General features: G+C 40.6%; 2 protein-coding genes across 10 annotated transcripts in view; one reads left to right on the plus strand and one right to left on the minus strand.

The window, feature by feature from the left end:
- Positions 1-9,528, plus strand: part of Prdm4 (PR/SET domain 4) — a 30,859-nt gene extending 21,331 nt beyond the window's left edge. For 7 of the 9 annotated variants that reach the window (XM_060377813.1, XM_021662376.2, XM_060377815.1 and 4 more), the window contains one exon: positions 66-2,620. In XM_060377813.1, coding sequence (XP_060233796.1) covers positions 66-378 — 313 coding nt within the window. In that variant the 3' untranslated portion in view covers positions 379-2,620. Of the gene's footprint in view, positions 1-65; positions 2,621-3,526; positions 3,663-6,336 lie in introns of those variants that run through there. The other 2 variants (XR_009589958.1, XR_009589959.1) reach the window with 2 other exon arrangements.
- On the minus strand, positions 6,750-23,260 carry Pwp1 (PWP1 homolog, endonuclein). The gene is made up of 15 exons (XM_021662388.2): positions 23,073-23,260; positions 20,834-20,892; positions 20,554-20,732; positions 18,711-18,796; positions 18,516-18,612; positions 17,224-17,334; positions 16,264-16,394; positions 15,630-15,691; positions 13,841-13,937; positions 13,015-13,076; positions 11,475-11,586; positions 9,437-9,527; positions 9,224-9,345; positions 7,967-8,072; positions 6,750-7,089 (listed from the first exon to the last, which is right to left on the minus strand). The coding sequence occupies exons 1-15, from the start codon at positions 23,142-23,144 to the stop codon at positions 6,980-6,982; spliced, it is 1,497 nt and encodes a 498-aa protein (XP_021518063.1). The 5' UTR covers positions 23,145-23,260; the 3' UTR covers positions 6,750-6,979.
- Between the last annotated feature and the right edge of the window lie 3,622 nt (positions 23,261-26,882).

Here is a 26,882-nt window from a genome sequence, read left to right on the forward strand (position 1 = left end):
GAGTATTTGTGCCTAGGTTGTTGTTTGCACTCCCATAGCAGATATTGTTCTTGTGTTCCTCTCAGAGAACGCCAGATCAAGTGTCCAAAGTGTGATAAGCTGTTCTTGAGAACAAACCACTTGAAGAAGCATCTCAATTCTCACGAAGGAAAACGAGATTATGTCTGTGAAAAATGTACAAAGGCTTACCTAACCAAGTACCATCTCACTCGCCACCTGAAGACCTGCAAAGGGCCCACCTCCAGTTCCTCAGCACAGGAGGAGGAAGAGGATGATGACTCAGAAGAAGAAGATGTCACAGACTCCATGAGGACAGACGACTGTAGGATGAGCAGTGCTATTTACTCAACAGATGAGTCTCTCTCCGCACATAAATAAAAAGCACCTGCTTTGGATGGAACATGCATTGGGAAAACACAAAACCAACCTATTGCAGTGTTTTTTTTTTTTAATTTATTTATAATGATTTTGAATCATCTTAATCGAGTTGATGTCAATTTTTTTCCTCTGAGGGTGCACTTCAAAGCTGGCTCCTTGAAGCATTAATGTCTTCATCTGTTGCTCCAAAGGCTTCTTTGATGCCATCTCGGTAGACACTGATTCCACTTCCTCTTTTTGGAGGGTCAGCCTTGATAGACCTTCCTTGGTTGATCTGTAGTCCTGGAATGTGTCACCTAGTTTCCTCTTGTGCGAGTTTGGCAACTTTGCACAAGTTCAGAAAGTTTGCTGGACCGAGGCGCTCATGACCCTCAAGCTTTAATGCCTTTATATGGAAACATGTCTTTCCCATGTCTTTCCTTCAGGTCGGCCTCAGTGTGTATAAATGCCTAGATCTCTGCACAAACTCCTGGCAGAAGTGAGCCATAAAAGAATTTTTCATCTATGAAACACCATATTGTTAAGTTGGATGTCATACTGGCAATATGCAGACACCAGACACAATTTTCCAATTGTTGCCTTTGTGGCATTGTTTGCTTCTGCCTCCATCTCAAAACTCACAAGAAATCTGGTATCTAAATTGTGTGTAGCAAGCCTAATTGCAGCTGCCTTAATTACGGTCAGCGGCAGTATCAAGTTCAACAGTCGGTGGGACTGACCCTTGGAAAAGAGTAAGAGTAAACACTTGGCGGTGAACCACTTTGTGATCTGCTGAATAGCTGCTTGTTGAGGTTTCCAAATGGAATAGTAGAGAAGCCTAAGTACTCTTGAATATGGTGTTCATCAGGGCTGGTGTTTCTCTGACCTCTTTGTTGGCTCAAGGCATACATTTCCCCAAACAGTCTTTCTTGTTGTGTATAGTTCTAGAAAAACTACAAGTAGGCAACAAATGAGGAGTAACAACAGTTCCTCCAAGAGTTTTGGAGTTGGTCATCTCAGGAGCACACAGGTTGCTTAAGGCTGCACTGAGCACAACATCTAGAGGAGGAAGCACTACAACATCATCATACATGAGTGAGTTAGCATCCATACTTCTTTACTTCCCAGTGAACACTAAGTGCCCGTAAATGTGTTGTCGTGCAGTGGTTTTGATAGGAAATGCTCTCTGATCCTTCTAACCCACTGTCACAAGTGTACTGAGTGGGAATGGCTAAAGCACTTACAGAAGAATATCCAAATGGATTCTTTAGGATGGAATAGGAGATAAGGCATGTGTCGGTTCTATTTTTAAGTAATGGGTGGCAAGGAAAGGGCCAGCTTGTGATATCTTTATTTACATGTTTTTTTTTTATTTGGGAGATGCACTTATGCCTGAGTCAGGGTGGCTTTTTGTCCCAACATTGTTCCATTCCTCCCCACCCCCAGCCATCCTCACTGTTGACCACATGTTAAGCACTATTGTATGCATTTCACAGAGACTTTTAACAGCAGTGCAAGTGTTAGGATGACTAATTCCTAAAAAGTAACACCTGCCTAACTTATGGCTACTTCAAGTTTACAGCCTGCTTCCCAGCGTCAGCAGGAATTCAAAGAAGTAGTTATGGTTCAGAAGACAGTGACTGAGGTCCAGAAAACCCCTTTGATGGAAACCACCTGGCTCTGTGTGCAAGCGCGTACTTTGTGTCTCTGTCTTTAGGAAAGCCTTCAGTAACATTCAGAGGATCTGGCATTAACAGTGTTCAAATAATGCCTACCAGAAAGTGCACATGGACTCAACTGACAAGACTGGCACTTCAGCCTACAGAAGGAAGGAGGGGAATGGTTTGTTTATGTAGGTTTACTTTATGAAAACCATTAAAATGCTGCTAGCTGAAAGCAGCAAGTAGTTCCAAATGCATTGGTGGGTTTCACAGGCCTTCCCAGTTATCCTCCTTGCTGAAGGTCCTTACCAGCTAAGTATAGAGGATATCAAAGGATTTGGCAGAAGAGAAGGCTTACTAGTCCTCATATGGGTCTGTTTTCAGGTCCCTGTGAGCAGGCATAACCAGCTTTTGGCAAGAAGCAGACACATCCTGAAGTTGACAGGATTGATGGAACATGCCTTCCTGCTCAAGGGCACAACCTTGGCTTGAGTGGAGGACTCTGCTGAGAAGGTTTTGCTGCTAATGTGTTTATGGAATGAATGTATTTCATTCAAATCTGTATTCCTTTAGGAAGAATTAAAATCATTTTTTAATGAAAATGTAATTTTTCAATCTTTTGTGGAGGAAGGACTCAAAGGTTAAAAAAGAAAGCTTTTCTTAGTTTTAGCTCTGAGATGTTCAAATTGTTTCTGTGTAATGGTGCTTAGACTATACTGCTGAGATTTGTAGCCTCTCCTCCCTCCCTCTTCCTAAGGTGGGGCCTTTACTATCTCCTTGGAAACCAGTAGGTCTACAGTTGAAGCCTGGTGTTGTGGGTGGCTGGGTGTGGCTGCTAATACCAAAGCATGACGCCTCATCACCATTACTGCTCAAAAGTGGGGCTGCTCCCTTTTCTCCTTTATTTCCCTACACAGAGGTGTTCTTAAGTACCAAAAATCACAAAATAAGAGGAAGGGCAGAAAATCCTTGCTATGAGAATGTAGCAGGTATTACTATTTATATTGTTTTTTTTTAATTAACTGATTAATTAATTAACTGATTATGTATACAGTGTTCTGCCTGCATGCCAGAAGAGGGCACCAGATCCCATAATAGAGCCATTATGTGGTTGCTGGGAATTGAACTCAGGACCTTTGGAAGAGCAGCAAGTGTTATCGCTCCAGCCCACTTATATTGTTGCTTCTACCTTTTAACCTCTTAGGGTTACGTGGCACATTTTAAATATTTTTAATTATTAAGAGATAAGTTAGCAACTATCTTTGACAGGATTTAAACTTCTTTGCTTAGTTGCAGGAGGTCATGTCCACTATTACTGTTGGTTCAGTGGCCACACTGACAGGCAGGATATGGTAAATGTGACCTCTGGATCCAGCTGAAAGTTCTCATCTGGGATTTGCTGTGGGATAACAGTTTGTAACCTTAGCCAAATTACACAACCTATTGGGTGTCTCTTTAACTGTCAGTAATACTGTTTTATACTTGCCTACATTTTCTTTTCATCTTAGTTCAGATCCTGAAATAAACTGGATACATGATGCCCTAAATCATCCTAAGCTTTGGAAATTAGGAATAATTTCTTTTCTGGGCTAAAGCCTGAACACATCTATAATGCCTTGATTATGCGTGCTAATTCCTTAAAAGGTGAGTTGTTCACATTTCTTGCATATGTGTTGAGCTGGGTTCAGAGTGACAGTAGCAGCATAAAGTCAGTCTGGGTCTATACCAGCCTTTTTATACCTGTGTGCAAATATGCAATAAATGTTCTTTTTCTGGTTTTCTGAAAAGTGTAAATATGCCAGCAGCTTTCAGTCCATCAATTACATGAACTTAAATTATCCCCTCAACTTGGCTTCTGGAAGCACAAAGATGAATAACCTCTCTTCGTATACACAGCTAGTGTCTATATGGATTAAAGTGTCTTCCTTTTTTGGGTTAAACTTTAACCTCTAGGTTCTCTGAATATAACCACATGGACTTTATTTTTAATTAATTAATTCTTTGTTTTCCTGAGACAGTTTCTCCACATATCCCTGTCTGTCCTGGAATTATCTCTAGACCAGGCTGGCCTCACACTCAGAGATCTGCCTGCCTCTACCTCCTGAGTATTAGGGGCATGTGCCACCACCAAACTCCCATTTGGACATTTAATCAAAGTTAAAATGAGGCCGTCAAGTTGGGTCCCTATGCAATGATTGGTATCTTTTAAAGAATAGCTAAGTTTGGATAAGAACTCATAATTGATGCCTGTAAGGCAAGAAGTTCCTTCACTCAGCCACTAGACAACATTGCCAGTGTCCTGGCAACTATTTATTCATATCTCCAAAGCATGGGAAGAGTAGCTTTCAGAGTAGCCATCAGTTGTGATCAATGTGAAAGACAGCTAATATAGTGGCTCCTGTTGCCACCAGCAGAATACTACCATAAGTGGCAACTGTGTATTTTTGTTCCTTAGTTTTCCTTATATATATATATTTTTTGAAAAATCTTAGGCCATAGACCTCAGACAAGGACAGTTTTTTCACCCCCAGAAACCATGTAAGGCATTGTGGTGATGCAAGCTGGTAATCTTAGCATTTAGGAGACTAAAGCAGAATGATTATCATAAGTTCAAGGCCAGCCTAGACTGTAAGTCCCTGTTTTACATAAAAAATAAGAAACACAGAACAAAATACGATAAATAAATAAATAGATAAATAAATAAGAAAAAAAAAGAAACCATGTAAAGAGCCAGTAGTTTGAGGCACTGTAGGAAGAATGCAAAAAGAATTAGCAATCTGCTGTTTTATACAGTATACTTTTCTGGACCTCTAAAATCTGGTTTCACATTCAGATTTCTTATAAAGCTCCAGATGTCCAGGCAGCCTGTTAGGCTCCCCACAACAGATAATTTTGAAGCAGCTTACAGTTTTATGTAGGAGCCCTGCAAATACAGAGCCAGTGTCTATGAGTCATGCTAGAGCAGCATTATTGTGTTGCTTATAGTGAGACAAGGTCTGTTCATGTCTCCAGGCAATTCATTGCTTTGCAACAGCACAGGGTATATTTACATAAACCCAAATGGCATAGACCATCATTCAGGATGGCCTCAGTGTAGTAAAAAATAAACACTTGATGTGGGAAGCTGTGGTGAAACATGGCTAGATGGTTTACAGTAACAAATTATCAAATATTACATACTATATTGCATGTGCTATACTTTTACAACAGGGACAGTGTGGTAGGTTTATAACCAGATCCCACAAACCCATGAGCAATGCTTTGTACTAGAATGTTAATGTGCTTACACTGTAACTTCCTCATTGGAGATTTTCCAACCCCATTGTAAATCCATGGGGACACTTTCATGGACTGCATACTGTTTTGCTGCATGCTACTGTATATACAATGTGTTAAAGGCTAGGAACAGGAGTAAAAGGCATTATCTGAAAAGAGATAAGGAGTAAAGTGCATAATAAGCTTGGCTCAGTGAAGAGAGCTGGACTTTGAGAATGAACAGACCAGATCTGGAAAACCAAGTCATATGTGTGAAATATCTTGAACCAGGAAATTTAATCTCAAGCTCAAAGCCAAAGCAATTACCAAGAAGGGAAAGTATATTAAGCCCCTACTGCATGTTAGTTTTATTTTCATAGTAACAGCTTAAAGGGTCTTACCAAAGCCTGACAGGATAATTTTTAAGTGCAGAGATTGGGCTTCACTCAGATCTCGTTACATATCCTGTGCTTTTTCCCATCATCTGCTACACAGCAGTCATTGTGTGGGAAACACATATAACTTGGGTGCTTGTAGTCCCATTTTGGAAGTCTATAATGATCGTGTAAATCTGATGCGACTTGAGAAAGGCCCTGGCATTCTGAAAAGAACAAATGAAAGACAAGTGAGGTGAATATTAACGACAAGTAGAATGCATTACTGTATTGCTTATTGAAATAAGAATGTCCTATTAAATATTAACATCATAAAACCTGGAAATCAGTTTACGCAATTGATGAAATCTGAAAAGAGAATTAACTTTCATGGAAGGAATAAATGAACAGTTGTTCTTGAGGCAAAGTGAAAAACGGAGTAGTGTAAGATTCTTTAATTTATACCTCTGAGTCCGGTGTTTTATGAGCTTGACAAGGTCAAGTTCATTTTAAAAGATAATCAGAGATTATAAAGTAACTAGAGGGAGAATTTACTGGTACCTTCTGGAGCCAGAACTTATAAGGTTGTATTACTATGACAGCTTTTAGTTTGTTGTCCATTTAGCAATATATTTTGATCATAGAAAATTTGTATGAACTAAATGCCCCCCCCCGTTATTTTTTTTCAGTTGAGACAAAACATTCCTGAAAACCATGAAGTTCATAATGGCTTTGTCAAAAATATGATTAATATGCAAAAGGTGAAAATGCCTTTAGGAATCACATTTTTAAATCATTGGGCCAGAGAGACTGCTTAGTCAGCAAAAAATGCTCATTTTGCAAGCATAAAGACCTGATGAATTCAATTCAATTCTGGAATCTATCATGCATATTGGTAATCCTAGCCTGGGAAGATGGAGCCAAGTGGATCCCGGAGCAGGCCAGGCTGGGTGGCCATTTAGTCCTGTCTCCCTCCTCCTCAGTATTGGGAGGACAAGCATGAACTACCACACCAGCCTAACACAGCAAGACCCGTCTCAAAAACTGTTACTACTTATTTTATAAGCCTACAGTTCCTACGTCAGACAGCATGTTTAAGAAATAATTTTTTGAAAATCTTTTATTTTCAAGAAATGCAAGAACTCTGTACAATACCCAGTTGAAGGCAGATACAAAGGCTGTGGACTGCCACCAAAGCTGCAGAGGGGAATGACAAAAAGAACTGAACTCAGTTTTGTTTCCACCATTATGGCTATAGGTACACTTGAACATTTCTAGGCCAGCTTTTTGAAATCCCGAGGTAAGGTAAGCAAATCAGGAAACTGATCGTTGTCAGGTCTCCATTGGTGTCTGTGGGCTCTTGCTCCCACAAGGGCCACTAACAGACAAGCCTTTTGCGCTTCCAATAACCAGTCTCTCCCGTCTTCCAAATGCTTCGTTTACTAAAAGGAACCATGAGAAAAGGAGTTAAGAGTCTAAAGACTAGATTATAAAACAATATTAAGGGCTTGTTTTGAGGTGAAAACTTTATGTGAAAGATAGATTTAATACTATGTGAAGCAGGGATGCCAGACCAATTTAATGACTCTTTTTTTTTTTCCAATTTTGCTTAATCTTTATTGCATTTCACAGCATGGGCAGACACAATTTAACTGTCCGGTCCTGTCTCTTTATCTCTACATTTCAAGGAGCTTTTTTTTCTTTTTTAAAATTTCATTAAATTTTTATTTTTATATTAATTAGTTTATTCACTTTGTATCCCAGCTGTAGCTCCCCTCCTTCATCTCCCATGTCCACCCTCCCTCCCTCATCACCTCCCATGCCCCTCTCCAAGTTCACTGATAGATGAGGTCTTCCTCCCCTTCCATCTGACTCTAGTTTATCAGGTCCTATCAGGACTGGCTGCATTGTCCTCTGTGGCCTGGCAAGGCTGCTCTCCCCTCAGGGGAGGCAGTCAAAGAGCCAGCCACTAAGTTCATGTCAGAGACAGTCCCTGGTGACTCTTAATCATCTCTTGGGCTTGTCTTTAACTCAAATCTACCTTGGAACAGCGCTCTGCTTCAGATTTTTTCCCTCTATATCATGACCACACATATATAATCTATAATATTTCATTATCCTATAAATTCAAATAATAGCAACTGACAAAAGTTTAGGATCCTTCCTCATCATGGGAGGGAAAATTTAGTGGGGACATATTGTCTATAGGGTACACTAAATAGTAAGTAACCTCAACAATTACTATTTAACACATTAAATTCTCACCCTGTGCTTAGTCCTTACACTTTCTGACAGAGCAGGATCTAGAAGGCTTCTTACCTGAAGAGACAGTGCTTATGTCCCAAACTCGGAGTCCTTCTCTCTGTCCTCCAAAGGCATATACAAATGGCAAATCAGGACAACATGAAGAACAAAAAAGAACTCCCTAGAAAGAAAAGAACTGAAATGTCAGTGATTTCTAACCATTTAGAGAGTTCTAACCTCTAGATCCCTACCCCTATTCTCTAAGGACAGGTTTGATTCGGTACTCAAAGCTAGATAAGCACAACATTACGGCTGCATCGTGAGGCCAGCCGTGATTTATTAGCTATTTCCTATCTAGTTCCCTGTATACACCCAGAAACCTTATTTATCTTTTCAAACAGTAACAGTCATATAATAGGTCACTATGAAGTCTTTTTTCTTAAATAGTCCTTTTGCATGTATGCAGGTTGGATATCAGGGCTTTCCTAGGCAAGTGTTCTACCACTGAGCCCCCAAACCACTGGCAAACATTACATTTCTGTGTTGGGGTGGGCATGTGTATGGACAGAGGCCAACTTAGAGGAGTTGGTGCTCTCCTTTTACAGCATGGTCATCAAGCTTAGTAGCAAGTGCCACTCTAGCCCTCAATTTATTAGTAAACTTTTAATGTTTTTGTTTTTACACTCCTAAATATTAAAAATACACTTTACAGAAAGTATGAATGAAAAAACTACAAAATCCCTTAGTGAGATAACTTGTTATTTCAGTATAAGTACATGAGCCAAGTAGTCATTTATGGATAAGCCTGGGATGGAGCGAAGAAACTTAATGGCCTGCCTGTAAGCTAAAAACACAGTGTTAAAAGCTGTGAAATTCTACTATGCTGCTGATGTTATTCATATAACTCAGTGGCTCACCCAGTAAGCACTCACTGTTAAAAATACTACTTATTCTAAATGTTTTGTGTACACATATATTACCAACCTCAATGTAGAAAGCAGGCTATGAGAAATAAATAAAGAGCCCCCAATAGCTCTAGTGCCCAAAGCCCCAAGATTCCCTGAGGCAGCTGTTGAAGGCTAAAAGTTGTGGCCCTTCCCTGTGTCCTTTGCCCACTCTTCTTGATCCTATAAAGTGACTAGTAAGCTTGTAAACTGGAAAGGAATTCAGACAGTAACTGAACTCTTTAAAACTCTCCTAAGTTATAAACTCCCATCAAACGTGACTAGCTCAAAATTGGATTCAACACATCCTTAACTGCAGTGTTTCCCAGGAAAAGACAAGCAAATAAATAGGTCAGAAACACAATAAAAATGTCAGGGAGATGCTCACCATTTTCATGTCTCTCGAATGAATGAGACTTGGCCTGTCTCCTAAGATGTCCCAGATCTTCACATATTTGTCTGCTGAAGCGGTAACGAGGCAGCCTTTGATCTGACTGCTCAGATCAAGACCTAGAAGATAAGATTAGTTCAGGAGCTACTGCCTGAAATTTAGACTTAACTTGTCATAACTTAATGCATTTGAAAGAAACATCATTCTTACCAGAGATTTCATCATTGTGTGCATTAAGTGTAAATATTGGCTTATCTGAACGTGCATCCAGATTATATACAAAGCCATCATCTGTACTGGCCTGTGGAATAAAAGACAGGCAAGATCATGTTATATGACAGTAAAATTTGGCAATAAAGAAGTATATAAGTTATAGTAAAAATAATTTTATTTGTAGAATTTACTAAAAATTAAGATAGACGTAAGAACTTTAGCATGAGCTATAAAGCAGAAGAGAGCAGGATTATAGATAGTCACTGCACAAAGGTAGGGGGGAATGGGTGAGGTGGGGGTTAACTGAAGAGCAGTGGGCTAGCACCGTCTTGGTGAGGGTGGCTGCTGCAGGTGTGAGCTGAAGAAGGCACAGAATGAAGCAGTGGGAATAAAGAAAGTGGATGTTGGGAGCCAATAAGGAAATTATGAAGATGATGGTAATCAGATGATGTCTTAATAGTGCCTTAGCAGTGGACTGACAGTTGGAGATAAGCTGTTAGGCTCTCAAGAATCAGGGAGCAAAAAAAAGGTGAGAGAGACCTAAAGCTCTATACATGCGTAGAGCAACACCAACAGGAAAGGGCAGAAACTAAGGCCTGCCTTGATGAATGCTAGATACAGGGTCAAAAACTAAGATTGGACCTAGTTTTGGTTCCTAGTGGCCACATAGTGGCTCCACCATTTATAATTGTAGTTCTGGGGGATTCGATACCATCTTCTGAAGTCCACTGGCATCACATCACATGGTAGGTACACTTGCATACACAGAGGCAAAAAACACTTATACAATAATGCAATAAATCCAGAAAAAAAAATAGTCAAAATGCTCTATGCAAAAGCTCAATTCTGGGGTGAATGTAACTATGATACTTTAAGCTCATGTACCTGGGATGAAATGACTAGGCATCTCTACTGAAGGTTGTAACATCACTGATTTTTGCACATCTAGTGCCAGTGATTCCCAATCCAGTTCCTATAGTGGGAGCCTTCTAAGTAGGAAGGAACTGGCAGATTCTGTTTTAACTGTTTTAGTTGTACTCAAGTCTGCCTTGTAAGTTCACAAGTGGCACTGGTGTTAGGTTGTATATCTGCTACTGGTGAAGTTCTCTTTCCATGAGAAAAACAACACTCAAATGTTTAGAATTTATAAAACGATCTCATGGTAAAAAACAAATGACCTTTTTAGAAACACTTTTGAAAGTTTAATTATTAAAAAGCTGTCCTAAACTGAACAGTGTGCTTCTCTTGCTCAATTTCCTAATTAGCGGGGACTGGAACATTTTACAGTTTATAGGTAAAGAAGCTGTGGTACACTGCTAAAAGGTCTCAGGAGGCTGAGGCAGTCTAAGGCCAGCCTGGGATACAAATTACACTCTGTCCTGAAGTAGAAGGGAAGAAAAGAAAAACCAGTATGGGCTCAATATACCTGGAAATAACAATCCCACTTACCAACTTTCCAAAAACTTTTTTTTTTTTTTAAATTGGTGTGGTTATAAATTAAGAAAACAGTGCCAAGGCTGCAGAGAGAATAACCCTGTCTGGAACAACTCCCACCCATTGGCAAAAGAAATTTAGCAACAGTTTTATGTTGTACAGCTAAGAATAGTATACTTTAAAGCACTTAAATTAAATTTCATTATTTTCCATAAGGGCATGACTGCATAGTACTGTTGTCTAAATATACTGCAAAATGCATGTATTTATAAGCTGTATTTTCTTAGAAATGTGGGCTTTTAATATTACTGTAACTTCTGCTTTCCAGTGTTTTTATGACAGCTATGTTATACTAGAGGCTTCCCATTATCAAAGTGAAAGCCAGAATTTGTGACAAAACACATATACCTATAAACTAAGTTTTGCAAACTGAGAACAAATAAAAGTTTTTTTTTTTTTTAAAGAAAGACAACAAAACACATGAAATATTAAAGCAAAAAGAAAAATACAGAGTGGGTAATATTGAGGCATTCTGTTTGGCTGATGTTAGTGGAACTTTTAAAAAGTCTTTACGCCCAAAAACCAATGTGCATATTCTTACCAAAAAATGACAAGGTGAAAAGTGGTTCCACGTCACTCTCTCAATCTGCCCACTGAATCGCCACAGGCGTTGGTTCTGGTTTGGATTTCGGCAGTCATACAGAGCCACTGACCTGCACATATTGTATGCCATGTTAGGGTTAAACTTACTTTAGTGAAATAACAGAGCAGCGTTATGAATTGAGAATTCAATTATTTATAGCTTGTTTTAAAGTTCTAAACTTAAAAAAAAGTAAAAAGAAAAATTCCATTCTGTTATGTGTACAGGTGTCCATGTGGTTCAAAAAGACATAGTATCCCTTCAAGTTGGAATTACAGGTGGCTGTGAACCACCTGATGTAGGTGCTAGGAATGAACTGCAGAGGAGCAACTGGGCCCATCTCTCTAGCCTGCATAAATGTTTGTGCATCACATGTAGGTGCAGTGACTATAGAGGCCAAAGAGGGCATCTGATCCCCCTGGAACTGGAGTTAGACATTGTGGGCAGTTCCCATGTGGGTGCTGGGAACTGAAATAAGATCCTTTGAAAGAACAAAATGTGTTAACTGCTGAGCCATCTCTACTGCCCCAAGCTGAATTTTACTGGTAGATCCTGTTTTTTGTCACTGGAAGGAACTATGGCTCTAACTGGGGCCTAATTTTTCTGCAGGTCAAAATCTTGACTTATGGATGGATGAGTCCTATTCCCAAAGTCCAAGGTAGTTCTTACTTCCCTTTCCCAGGTAAGGTTCACAGCCATGCAACTAAGGCTCTAACCACAGCTGTTCTCTGGTCACTACTGTGCTTGGGGAACTAAGAAATACAGTCTTACAGTTTTTCACAAATCACATCTAAGAAAAACTGGAACTCCTGTAAAGGATAAGGAATCAAAACAAAGACTGCTAATTGGTTTGATACTACTAGCCATCCCTTCCCTCAGATGCAATCTATAAAAAGGAGAGTACATGTGACCAGGGCTCCTGCAGTTGACAGAAGTAGCTCCAACTGCTCATTTCTCCTATACCCATGGTTTCTGCCATGTAATGTAGGAATGTTCCCCATAGAGGCACCCACAGAGGGTGTACTAGCTCTAAGTCAAGTCTCCAAAGTCTCTCTGCCTTTGGAGAATCAAGTGTCTTTGTTTAACCTAACCAAGCTACTGTGAGCAGCTGAGCTCAGTCTTCAATCTAAAATAGTCTAAGAAATGCTTGTCTAAAGTCACCCTGTTTGGGATTGCTTGTATCACAAAAATGGCTTAAGTCATACAGCTTTTAAAAACCAGATACATTTTCTAGTTTCTATAGTTAGATTACTATGACAAAACCACATTTCTTTTTGAGGGAAAGTAGGATCAGGGTTGAAAACTAACATTAATGATTTAAATGTGTAGCACCTCAATAGTAAAGCCCGTCTAAGCATCAAATGTCACCTGCCTAGTCGAGGTATGAACTCAAGATCTTGTGCATTATGGGCAATAGCCCTTCTGAGCTATACCCACAGGCCAGGTACTTTTAAATAAGTTTAGGGATAATGCAACTGCAGTACAAGAAGTGCTTTCTTACTTATCATATGACCCAGAAATCAGAGTTTGTGCTTCAAATGGATGAAACTGCAGTGTCTGGACCTAGAGGAAGGAACGAGAAAAGATCTGTCTTTATCCACTCTGCGTATTATTGCTATGGGGTAGTCAAACAGAACTGGTATTGTTTCTATGCCACCTCTTTAAAACTTCCAATAGTGTATAATCTGCAGGGTTTGTTTGTTTTTGGAGAGGGTCTCAGTAGGTAGGCCTGGCTGGTCTGAAACTTGCTGTATGGACCAGGCTGGCCTAATAGCCTTGAACTTCCTCTGCCTCCTGAGCACTGGGATTAAAGGTATGTGCCACCATACCTAGCCAAAAGAGGAGGAATTAAATACTTAAAAAGGGAAACCATGTTCTCAAATAAAAGCAAGCACTTACGGGAATAATGTAGCCCTCAGCCCTCCGCAGGGTCTGTGGTGGAATGCTTAGACCCTTCAGAAGAAAGGGAAGTAGAGTGGACTGGGCAAGCGCATAGGCCTTCAAGTCCAACTGTTTTTAGTACATCAGCATCCTGAGCAGAGTTCTGTAGTTACACATCTACTACAATCTTACTACTGTTGTGACTGACAACCCCACCCCAGCTCCCAGGAGCCTTAAGGAACATTTCATAGGGCATTCATGTTCCTGATTACTATTCTGTAAGACTGAAGGATTGTTATTTATTGCACAGGGCTCTGTGAACCTCATGGGATAACTGTGGAAAGCAATGTGTATGTCAAAGAAAGCCATATACAAATGTCTGGATTATTTTAGCCAATAATCTACCAGATTCTTTAGAAGCCCTTTTACCCACTAAGTCACCATACCTTGTCTGTGTGTGCAGTAAGCCTGGCTGCTTGCTTCCCTACAGACATATCCCAGAGAATCACAGTGCTATCTGCGGATGCACTTGCCAGCACATTTCTAAGAATGGAAAGAAACAAAATATAGAGAAATTGTTTTTAAAAACAAAAAACATTAAATATAAGGAGTTCACTTATAACATCAAAGCAGTGAAATAGGCATTAAAAAAAAAAACCTTAAGACTTTCATCATGAAAACTTCCAAAATTAATCGAAAAATTAAGAGTATCCCAACAAAATGCATAGGCCTATTGACTGAGCAAATAGAAGTAAATCTCAGAAAATAGATTTTGCTGTGAGCCACTGCATGTGGGTGCTGGTAACCAAACTCACTCCTCTCTAAGAACATTGATTGCTCTTAACCACTGAGCCACTATTCCAGCCTATTTTTTGTTTGTTTTTAGGATGTAGTCTCTCCATTTTGCTCAGGCTGTCTCAAACCTTGTGCTCAAGCACTCTTCCTGCCTCCGCTCCCAGTGAGCTGGAACTACATGCCTGTTGCCACCAGGTTATGGCCATGTTTTAGTTTGTATTTCTCAGTGATTGATTGGTATTTTTGATGTTTAAAAAGTGCCAAGACAATTTTAAATGTTCAAGTTGGAGAAATGACATTGATGCCATTACCAAAAAATGATTCAAAGACAATGGAATATCCTTGTGAAAAAGTTTGACCCCCATCTCAACATCCACACACCTCAAAATGGACAGCAGATTTAAGTGTGGGAGCTAACACTAAAAAAATTCCAAAACACATTAATTAATATAAATCTTGATGATCTTGGGTTAGAGAACATTTCTTAAATGTATCAGCAAACACATAACAAAAATAAATGTGACACCTTCAACATTAAAATGATTTTATAAAACTAAAAAACAAAACAAAAAAACCAACCACAAGCATAACAGAAATATTTGGAAACACACTACTAGCTAGGTATTACTTCAGAATATAGAAAAGACTTTTACAATTCAATTTGAAAATGATATTTCCCACTAAGAAGGTATATATAACAGTAAAAGAGCACTGTGATGCTCAAAATCACCAATCACTAAGAAACAAACACTCATGTAGTTACAGGTAACTGGGAGCTGACACAGGAATACTGCTTGAATGCAGGGTTTAAAACAACCTTGGCAATAGGACACCCAAAGCTACACAGTGTGACCATGTTTAGAAAACAACAACAACAACAACAACAAAAGAAAACAACCAAAACACATTCTAAATAAATTTCATCAGGAAGTGGAATGGTGGTGCCAGGGCTAGGAGGAAGGGGAAGAAGGCAGGGTTTTGGTACAGAGTTCAGTCTGGGACTACAGAAAAGATCTGAAGATAGGCAGTGGTAGCAGTTGCATGATGTGGAGGTACTGAATCACTGAACTTACAAAGGGGTCAAAGTGATGATTTCATGCTGGGACTATCTGACCATAATTTAAGGTGAGAAGATGGGTAATTTGTGAAAATGAAATAAAGTGAGAAAGTTTGTGGAGAAACAGCAGCATCTTATGGAGTCACCGGCACTGGAGGAGGGTACATGATTTCCAGGTTTATAAAGGGCACCTATGGCAAAACTGGCTAGGGGATAGGAGGAATGCAACTTAATAGTACCAGTGCTGTCCTTGAATGGTACACATGCAGAAAAGGGGAGAAAGATGGGCATAAAGGTGCAAGCTCCTTGCTTGCACAGTGGACAGTGTAGGTATGAATGAGAACAATACTGCAGACAACACATCGTGAATGCCATCTTCTTACCTGATTGTCTTATTCCAGGAAAGGTCAAGGACAGCATCAGTATGCCCTTCTGTTGAGGAACTCTGTAATATATTTTAATTTGTTTGTATTAAAAGTCATCCATCACAAACTGTCTTATTATCTAGTGATTTTATGATAAATATTCTTTAGAGAAAAAAAAAAAAAGCAGTTCATGACCTATCAACACTATCCTTCACCTCTCCCCAAATCTACAAGAAAAATATAGACATATTAGAATTTATCACACAAGCAGCTAAACAGGAACCTTGAAGTTTAAACTTAGCACTTAGTAAAATTATATTCTAACAGGTTTCATGAGACCAGAAAATAAATGGGCTTTCTGAAATTAGAAATTATGTTAACTAGCTGGTGGTAGTGGTGGCGTATGACTTTAATCCCGAGCACTTGGGAAACAGAAGCACATGGATCTCTGAGTTCGAGGACAACTTGGTTTACAGAGAGAGTTCTAGGACAGCCAGGACTACACAGAGAAATCCTGTCTCGAAAAACAACAAACAAACAAACAAACAAAAATTACATTACCTTTGTAACTCCTGTTCTATACCAAGATGATCTAATTGCAAAAATATATGTTCTTAGCCCAATTTGTCTTTTAATATCTACTCCTCTTTACCTTCTTTGATTTCTTCTTCTTCTTTTTTGAAAGTTTACTTCCCAGTGTGAAGACTGGCTCTAGAGAGTCCACTATATCCAGGTCCCATACCTCAATGACAGGGCTCATGTTTCCCACAGCAATATAATTTCCTATGGAAAGAAACAATGCCCTTTCCATTATAAATTATCACCAAAAGCTGCCAGCCTAGCACATCATGCCGTGGACTGACTTGAGCAGTACTTCTCAAGCCCATTACATCATCTTGGAAACCTGCAATTCTAACAGCTCCCATGCCATTGCTGAGCTGCTGGCTTAGTAGTTGTAATTCTAGTAGTAAAGGTTCAATCCTTTGGCCTCAGTTATAAAATTTACTACAGGTAAGCAACAACTCTTGCCCTTTCCTCCATGGACCACTGCAAGGGTGAGGATCAAGTCAAGACTGAGCACAAATAAGCCTGGCAGAAACTACAAAGTCATTAGTATTACAGTATTTACTGTTACTGAGAAGCACTGGCCAGGCAACCAAGTGTGTGCAGATCCGGCTGAAAAGGACAGTGACCTGGGACAAGGGTCTTTGCTTTGCTTTTATTTTTTGTTGTTTATTTTGTTTTTTTAAATATTTTGAGACAAGGTCTCACTATATAGTCCAGGCTGGCCTAGAACTCAAGATTCGTCTGTCCCGGCTTCCAAATGATATACTATCATACCATGTCTGGTTCACTAAGTGTTTTCTGAGACAGTCCAGCTGGCAACATGATACCACTTTACACTCGGCTTTTTACAAGATTCAGTAGTTTTATCGTAAAAAAAACCTTTCAAATAGTATCTTTCAGCACAGTGTAGTGGCTTATCTAAACTCTGGGGGCACACAGATCCCAAATGATTAAGTGACATTACACTAGGACTTCTATAAGTCACACTTCATCAACTGTCAGCGACAGTTCTGACCCATGAAGAATAAATACGTTTCCCAATTACCAGAAGATGCATCTGGACTTGGATCAAAACTCAGCCATTCCACACTCAGAGGATATGCAGACAGGAGTATGTCATGGTGTACATAGAAAGACTCCTCTTCTTGATTGTAAACTAAAAAGATTGAAAAGAGAGACTTCCATAAGAGACTTCAGAAATCACACGTACCTCACAACAGTCTCCTATTAAAACAAGACAGGTGATGACATTGAAAGGAAACTTTATGGTCACTATTGCTAGATAAAGTTTGTTTGTCCCATCTAATACATTCTCATCTCCTAGCATTTTCCATGAACACTGCCAGACAGAAAAATGGTTCTGTCATTTCCTTCATTACAAAAATCACACTCTACAAGGAGGACTGACATCTGCTAAAGGTCCACCTGATTTTAAGTCGGAACAAACAAAAATAACATTGGAGAAAATCATAGTATTTAGAAAGTTAAATGCCTGTATTTCAAGAGTTTATGAAAACTAACAATGTAGACCAAGGTTTTAAGGACATGCTTTAAAATATGCCAACTTGCAGAAGTAGCTTTTTAACATTCACATACAGAAAGTTAAGGAGCAAAATTACATTAAAAATCAAATCACTATGTGTATACAATGACATGATAACAAAAGTCTCCTTTAACAGGCTCTTTACTAAGAAAGATGTGATAAACTAAGGTTTTTTTTCTTATTATTGTTTTGTTTTTAAATCTCATATCTCTGATTATGGGACAGATTCTGGGAATTTGGAAACTTAAAGTCAAGTTGTCACATTAGCCTCTGCTGAAAAGGCAAGGTCCTGAAAAAAAATTTGCAGCATACATGGTAAACTAAACTGGTGATGATATAATGATCTCAGATGTGCATTCATAAAAACCAATCTCAGAGAGACCAATATAATTTAATTCTTTTTGAATGGATTCTTTTGTTTCAGCCTCTCAAATGCCTGCACCACCACTGCCACCTGTCTGTATCTCTCATTCCAGGAATCTAATACCCTGTTCTCCTTTCCTTGGGCACCAAGCATGCATATGGCACAAGTTGCATGCAGTTGCATACAGGCACAACAGTCATACACAAATACATAATTAAAGAAATAAAATCAAAATCCCCTTTCCTAAGGGCCGTATTTCCAGACTGCACATGTCTAGATAACCAGCACAGGCTGTGGTATAAAACTGATTTGAGTCACCAACTCAAATTAAGTACAGTGAGACCTGGCCTCTAAAGCTGCACAATAGGGGCCACTGCAATATTTTAACCTCACGTGGAAAGCTTTTAGGTGGGGCACTTCCTTTACTCACCATGTACCTCTAAATTGCATTGTTCTTGTTCAGCACGGCCACAAACGATGAGGTTGTCAGTGGGCTTAATCAAGAAATCTTCATGCTCATATTGTTCCTAAGTGGGCAGGAAACAGTCACTGGCTAGAGGCAGAGATTTAATAAGGCTTTTCAACACTAGGGGCAATCTGAAAACCAATGTGGCTAAACACTTACCGTATCTTTCAGGGTAACATATGGATCTTGATCATTACTGCCATAGACTGTAAGACCCAACAGAGATTCACCAATAGTCTCAGCATCTGTAATAAAAATTCACCCATCAAAATGGAAAAATAAAAATCACCTTGACAAAACCTTTTCCCCAAGACATTCAGTTTGGGTTTGAGTCTATTTTCTCACTAACCTTATCATTCATATTTGGGAGAGGAAACTATATAAATTTCAAAGTTGGGCTGGAGAGATGGCTCAGCCACTGAAGACTAGGCTCACAACCAAAAATTCCAAAGTCTATTTTTTCTATTTCTATTTGACATGTGGAATGATTTCCTACGTCTTAGAAGCCACATTTTTCAAATGAAAGAATTAAATCAAGAATTTAACCCTTCTGATAAAATATTACAGCTCTGTTCAGATTCTCTAGCTTGTTCCATATGATTAAAATTCAAGGTACATGAGTTCGAGGCCAGCCTGGTCTACAAAGTGAGTCCAGGACAGCCAAGGCTACAAAGAGAAACTTTATCTCAATCAATCAATCAATCAATCAATCAACAAATTAAGGTCCTCGAGAAGCAGCTTTCAACATCTAGAAGAAAGTGTCCGTGAAACACTGAAATGAACAAACCTTATAGATAAGGGTTGTTAGGTAAAAACTAGGATGGCAGGCTTCACAGTTGGACAGGATACTCTGCAGGCAGTGCTTTCAGATTTACACTCACGTGATTCACAAATTGAAAATGGAACCTTTATACCACCTTTGCAAGGGCAGCATCAACCTACAAGGCTGAGGAAGGTTATGCCCTCATGAGGAAAGAAGATTGCAGCAGCAGCAACAACCAAAAAACACAAAAATATCAAAATTGAGGGTACATTAAACAAACAAAAAAAAAAGCACCATCTTTGGTGTTTATGTAGTCTCCTTTACATAATGAAGAGCATGCTTCTAGACCATCACTTGCCTACTGAAATCCTGAGACCTGGATGGTGGTGACGACTTCACTTTGTTGTAGACAGACAACTTTCATACTAAGCTGATGTTTTATATGTCAGCTTACTTGTTTTTCTGATTTATGAGTTGGTAGTTGCTGATTCTGAGAGAATTCTATTAACTCCCAGAGAATCAGAGTAGTTGGGATTTACATGATACAGAGCTTATCAACTTACTTAGAGTGATGAAGTTGTCACCTGTTTCTCCCCCTTAAGATTATAGGTTAGCTGGATGTGGTGGTGGATACCTAGAATCCCAGCACGTGGGAGGCTGAGGCAGGCTGACCGCTGAGCTTGAGGCCAGCCTGGTCTATAGACTTCCAGGACAGCCAGGGCTCTACAGAGAAACCCTTTCTCAGAAAAAAAAACAAAGATTACAGGTTAATGTCATCCAGGACCATACCAGAAGGCCATGAAAGAAGCTCACACAGCTTCTGCCTGTTCTTTGTATTTATCTTTATACTTCTTTTGCTTAACAATCAGCTTTGCCAGTGTTCTCAGCTACTGTATTTCCCCCAGGCTTCCTACTGGGTCTCTCATAGTCTTAACTGTACCTCCTTTCCTCCTGCCACCAGGCTCCCTCTCCTCATTATCTCCAACAGTACTGTAGCAACAGAGAACTCACAAGTCAGTTAGAGAGTTACTTCTTACATATGCAATAAAATAGATGGTGTCTTTAGAGCTCAAATTTACACCGTAGGCCAGTGGATTAGAGCTTCCTTCCATATTGGTTTAGGAACCAGTCCAAATTACCTGACCTGACCCCAGGGACAGTATAACAGACTAAAGTATTGGGATAACAGCAGAGTTGAGAGCACTGTGGGCAGACACATGAAGGAGAGCCACTTCTCACCTGGGTTGTCCTCTTCATCATAATTGTCCAAGTCATACTCAGCCAGCTCATCATCATCTAGTGTACGGTCATCCTGTGGGTCACCATCATCCAGGGGCTCTCTAGGCTGTGCCTGGGTACGCCACATGCCATCTTCTGAAGGACTGCCTGCCTCATCTTCCTCACTGCCACCTTCTTCTCTGAGTGAAAACAGAAAGGGAAAGGATGTCACCTCCCAGAAACAGGCATGTGGCAGACTTCATGTAGACTTGACCACAACCAGAGAAACTTGGAGACTTACTGTAATCTCCCTTTCGCTTCAGCGATGAGACGCTTTACTTCCTCTCTACTTAGCTCTACCTACAAGGGAGCAAACATAATCATTAGAGCATATTTACAGAAATCATTAGAAGCCTTTGAATAAAGCCTTCAAGCAAATGTAAACTATGGTATCAAGAGCCATCAAAAAATATCTTGGCTCTAAGTATAACTAGGTGAAGCTTGTATAGGCCCTTATGATTAAGACCCCTCCCACCTAATACTGTTCAGAAGTCACGCTCACTCTGCTCTACCTTCCTCAATATTCAAATAGGCTGGATTTTGTAAAGTGGATCTATGGTAGCCATTTCAGACTCCAGGAGTACCTCCTGCTCTTGTCAGTGGTCATCCACTAACAAACCACATACAGTGGTCCTCTGCTTCTTTCCCTATCATTCCTGCCAAATGCAAACTGATTCTTTCTGGGAGCCAATTATCCCCCAACTTCCCTCCTTACTCATCTTGAATTCTATCTCTACTTTCCCAACTTCCAGTAAGATTTCCTATCTGGCTATCTTTTATTCTGAGTTCAAAACTGAGGCCACTCTCTTCAAAACTGGCATTCTCTCAGCTAAACAATGATTTAGTGCCTTTAAGACATCTAACAGCCAGAGGGTGGTGGTGATGCACTTCTTTGATCCCAGAAGAAGCAGAGGCAGGCAGAGCTCTGTGAGTTCAAGGTCAGCCTGGTCTACCGAGTGAGTTCCAGAACAGCCAGGGCTACACAGAGAAATCCTGTCTCCAAAAACCAAAAGCAACAACAACAAACCCACCAAATGGTACTACATTAAGCTTGTAAAGGCTAACACTGGTTTGGTATTGTAGACATAAACCCACACTGTGGTGCTGGCCACAATGGTAATGCTCCAAGGTTGAAGGCAAATCAGTTGCTCAGTTTCTACTAATGAGCTTCCAGCAATTCAGTGGCTCATACCTGTAACCCTATTATTTAGGAGGCTGAGGCAGAAAGATTGCCATAAGTCTGAGGCCACAGTGGGCTACAGATTTGAGACCTGGTCTCCAAAACAAAAACAAAATTCTTGTAACACAAGCATCCTCCTGAAAATGACATTCTATCATATTTTGGCTGAGAAAGATCCAGAAGTTAAAGGCTAGAACACACTGGGGAAAGGAGGAGCTCAGACGGTAAAGTGTTTGCTTAGCAAGCATAAGGACCTATGTTCCATCTCAGAGCCCACTTCAAAGTTAGGCACAGTGACAAGCACACCTGTAATCTCAGCACTGGGTATTACAGAGACAGGAGGGTTTCTGGTGCTCACTGGCCAGCCAGCATGTCTCAACTGGCTAACTCTGGCTTTAGTTAGACAGTACACACATAAACAAATACACAAACAAAGCCATACACACACACAAAGGTATTTGTATTGCTTGGGGGTGGGGCAAGAACTAGGGATTTTTAAGACTCTTTCAAAGGCTGTATGTATCCTTTTAAAAATGAAAATAACTTTGGACAAATTTCAATGAGGTAATTTGTTGTCCCTATTCTATAAATATATATTGGTTATCTGCTGTAGGCAAAACACCAAAGGAAATAGTGACTAAACACTCCCTGTACTCTGGTGGAATTTACACCTATGGGGAGTATTTCCAACTCTCACCGCTATAAATTCATGTCCAGGCCGCTACCATACCTACCACATACCAAGTTGTTACTGACCCAGAGAACTACACCCACACTAACTTCTTCACTTCCCTTAGGACACTTACACCCTCTGACATCCTGAAATCAAGTGCAAAAAAGATAGGGCTTGCCCTATCTTGATCAAACATAGCCCGGGACTCTGAACCCGACACCTTGCAGAAAGCATTTCGTATGGTGAACAAACCACCTGGGTAACCGCCCCCTTTGTCACGGTCTCCTTCAGCTTTGTAAGATTTCTTTCATAATGTGTCACACAGACACCTTGCCATCTCTGTCCCATAACATTTTTACCTCTATCACTGTAAAAAATTCCTAACACGCAAGCACCCCGCCCCTTTCCGGTGCACAGAGTCCACGTGCTCAAGAATCTGGGGGTGGGACCGAGCTTCCGGCTCCGGGAAGGGAAGGGGCGCGGTCTCTGCTTGCCCGAGGCAATGGAGCTACACCTCCAGTGGCTCAAGTCCTCGGGAACCAGGCCGGTCTCAAGGCGAGGCTCGGCCGGCGCGTGCGTCCTCCAGGCGGGGCCGTCGCTACGGGCTCCCCTACGAACAGCCCTCACCTTGTCTGGCGTCTCTTTGGCCACGCCGCGGCGGACCCAGGCCACGCAGGTCACTTGGCGGCTGCGGTTCATGATCCCCGGTTTGGACACGTCTCAGGCCGGAAACGTGGTCTCGGTCTCTCGAAGAGACTCCTCTGGAGCTCCGCGAGGGAGAGCAAAGCGTAAACGCGGGCGCCTGGTGACGTCATCCGCAGGCGCCGCAGGGGAAGGGGCGGGGAATTTGCGTAAAGTGGGCGAGCCCTATGCTGGTAGAGGAAGACGGTTTTCTAGGCGGTGCATGCTCAGGTGATGGTGTTTTCCTGGAGACAGAGGCGATGTTTGGAACTTCGAGGGCCAGAGGCAACCCCTCACCCCCACCATCCCACTTCTCGGTTTTGCTTGTAGTTCCATGCTTGTAAAATGACAAGTGGAGACGTCTGTAGGATGCTTATTTTAAGCATTCGATAAAATGAGTTATTTTTCGAGGAGGTTCCGCCGTTTTGTTTCTTTTTAAGCCCCTACTGTATGGGATCAAACCCAGGGACCCCCGCATGCTACATAAACGCTCTACCGCCCTCTTCCCACCGCCTGCGATTTTTGGACACAGTATCTCATCGTGTACCCCCGGCCGACCTGGAATTCAGGATCCTCCTGCCTTATCTCTGAAATGGTAGAATAACAGGTCTGAGTCAACTTGGTCAGCAGTTTCATTACTGAACGTTACTTCATCATAATAAAACATTTAGCACCTGAATCAGCATGTTCAGGTATGCTTTTAATTCCAAAACTGGACAGGCTGAGGCAGGCTTGCCATTGAAAGAATAAAAAAATAAAAGGAGGACATGACTCCTTTTATTGAAGGGTTGAGGTTATTAATTATGAACATAAGGGGAAATACAGAGACCGACAGAGATATCTGGGAGAGTTCAGAGTGACTCTGGACTGAGCCAGACTGAACCAGGCCCTGTGAGCAGAGAAGGGAAGGCAAGAAGAGAGCCACTGAGAGGTGCTGCCTGAGCCAAGACACTGGTCAAGAAGTGAAAGGCCACGCAGCCAAAATTGCTGGATTATATAGGGAAGAGCCCCTGGTTTGGAGAACTAAGGGTATGCTAGACTAGAGGACTCTAACTGCTAGGGACTGAATGCTAGAGTCCACTTTGATATGTTTATAAGCACCTTAGCTGTTTGAACCAGGTTTGAGACCTAACAGCCACCAGTTAGAGGCCACCCAGGACTTCATAGCTAAAAATGCCCATGCCCTCTGTCTTAGGGGTTTTATTGCTGTGATGAAACACCATGAACAAAAGTAACCTGGGGAGGGATACTTACTTACATTACACTGTTCATCATAAAAAGCATCAAGGCAAGAACTCAGGGCAGGAACCTAGAGGCAGGAGCTGAATCAGAGGCTTTGGAGGAGTGCTATTTACTGACTTGCACCTGAGGGCTTGCTCAGTTGGCTTTATGAGAAGAACCCAGGATCACCTGCCCAGGGATGGCAACCACCCACAATGGCTGGGACCTCCCACATCAATTACTAATTAAGAAAAATGCTCTCTAGGCTTGCTTACAGCCTGGTCTTATCACCACATTTTCTCAGTTGGGGTGCCTGAGATGACTCTAGCTTATATCAACTTGCCAGCACACCCTACTCTCCCCACAACAGTTAGCACCTCTGAGTTACCACAGTTACTAATTGTAACAAACACATTGTGCTTATTAAGTTGAGGCACAATTTTAAGTGTACCACATTACAATGGCCATTTAACCATGTACATTTGCATATACTAGGCAAGTGCTCTAACATAGACCCACACACTTAATTCCATAATTTTTATTATAACAAAATACACATAACAAAAATTTACCATCTTAAACCAATTTTGAGTGTGCAATTTATGTTTGTAATTGCAACATACTACATTTTGAGGTCTTTTAAAATGCAGCAATTATGAACAGGTGAGAACTCCTTGCTGTGTTTAGAACAGCACACATGAATTGACTTTTTTTTTTCCTGTGCTCCTGCGCTGGGGTTGAACCCAGAGACTGTGCAAACACATTGCCAAGAAATACACCTTCTGTAATGAACTGGATACTTAGTAGAGGCTAACTCTAAATACCTGGCTAAGCTTGCTATATGGGTCTTTTGGGTTCAGGTAAGAAAACTCCCTTCAGAGACAGAAGCTTAGAATGTAAGATTTATTTTCTGTGTGCACAGGCAGGTGGCCACTTAAGGATCTAACCGTGTCCCCAAAGGGAGATTGTACAACAACATTTTTAAAGAATGGGAACAGGGGCAGGCTGGGTGTTGCATTGGCCAATCACATTTTGACATTGAAGAGCCTCAGGAGCTCTGGGATAGAATGGGATATCTGCCAAGCGCCCTTTGCCCTATATTCCTGCCACCCTTTGTCTTTAGATGCTCTCTTTCAAGGACAGACCTGCCATTTAAAAGAGTGACTGAATTCTTACTTAATCATCCCCTAGACACCTGGCCTCAAGGTGCTTAACTCATTGCCCTAGACCTTTGGTCCATAGCTCAGAGAACAAAGGAGTGGGCCAGTTGCATTTCGTTTAATTAAGTCAAGACAGGCAACATAATTATGACTTTTGTACCTTAACTTAGTTAACAGAAGTGGCATCTTCCCTCTTTAGAGCCTTTACTGATTAACAGGAAAACACCTGAAGAAGCAGGGAAGGATTTTAGTTCTGGGGCCTGGGAATATGAACTCAGTTTTGAACCTGCCAGCAAGATGGAGCTTGTTTCCTGAGATGGGTGGACCCAGGAAACTGCCTCCTCATGTTTGAGGATTTTATTTTGGATTCCTGTGACAGTTGCCCTATTATGAGCTAGCTGCTGCTCCTGTCTTCTTTGTACCCAACATATATATTTGTGTGTGTGTGTGTATATGTATATGTATATATATATTAAGTATATGTATGTATATAGTAAGTATATATGTATATATATATAGTAAGTATATGTATATATATATTTGTCAAATGAATGAGCAAATTAAAGAAGAGAGGATGAGCTAGCTCTATGGTTATTTTGGGCCTACACAAACTATCGTCTTTTTCTGACCTTTTTTCTAACAGTGTGCCAATTCAGCCCAAGTTGTGAGTTTGCCTGAAAAATGAAAACCCAAGTATGGCTGACTCTTTTTTTTTTTTTTTGTAACAAGAACTGACACCTGAGCATAGGAAGCTCCATTTCTAAGTTTTGTTCTTGGAAACTGATGAGCTTATGTAGCTGAGAAAACTGTTTTTGCCAGAGGTATGTTGGTAGCACATTGGCTATTCTTAGAGTTAAGGGTCCCTATGGATTGAACCCAGGCCCATGCCAGGCCCCTGTTGTACTCTCCAGCTCAGTGCACTGGGAAATCAGACTTATTAATAGCTGGCCTTGAATGCTGGTGTAGTGGTTTGAATGAAAATGGCCCCTACAAGCAATCAGTGAAATGAAAAGTGATTCCCTATTTATCTTTTCTCAAAGTCCTGTCTGTTTCTGCCTGCTACCTGACTAAATAAAAATACTCTCTGATTTCTGTTTATGCTCTCAAAAAAAAATAATCTTAAGATTAAACTTTAAAAAACTTAAGGTGACCACATGGTATGAAACAATTTTAAAACTTTTTAATCATAATTAACTATTTATTTTGTTTCCTTTTAGAATAAGAAAACAAGTCTCTGTAGGATTAGATTTTTTACCAAGATTTTTTATTTAGGGTTCTTAAGTACCTTTACCTCCCTACCAACCTCCTGCAACTGTAGGTAGATTAGTAGGGAAAAGGACTATAGTCCTCTTTTATCTATTTCCTGCTGATCACG

This window comes from Meriones unguiculatus, chromosome 2 (assembly GCF_030254825.1).
Source record: "Meriones unguiculatus strain TT.TT164.6M chromosome 2, Bangor_MerUng_6.1, whole genome shotgun sequence".
Classification (NCBI taxonomy): domain Eukaryota; kingdom Metazoa; phylum Chordata; class Mammalia; order Rodentia; family Muridae; genus Meriones; species Meriones unguiculatus.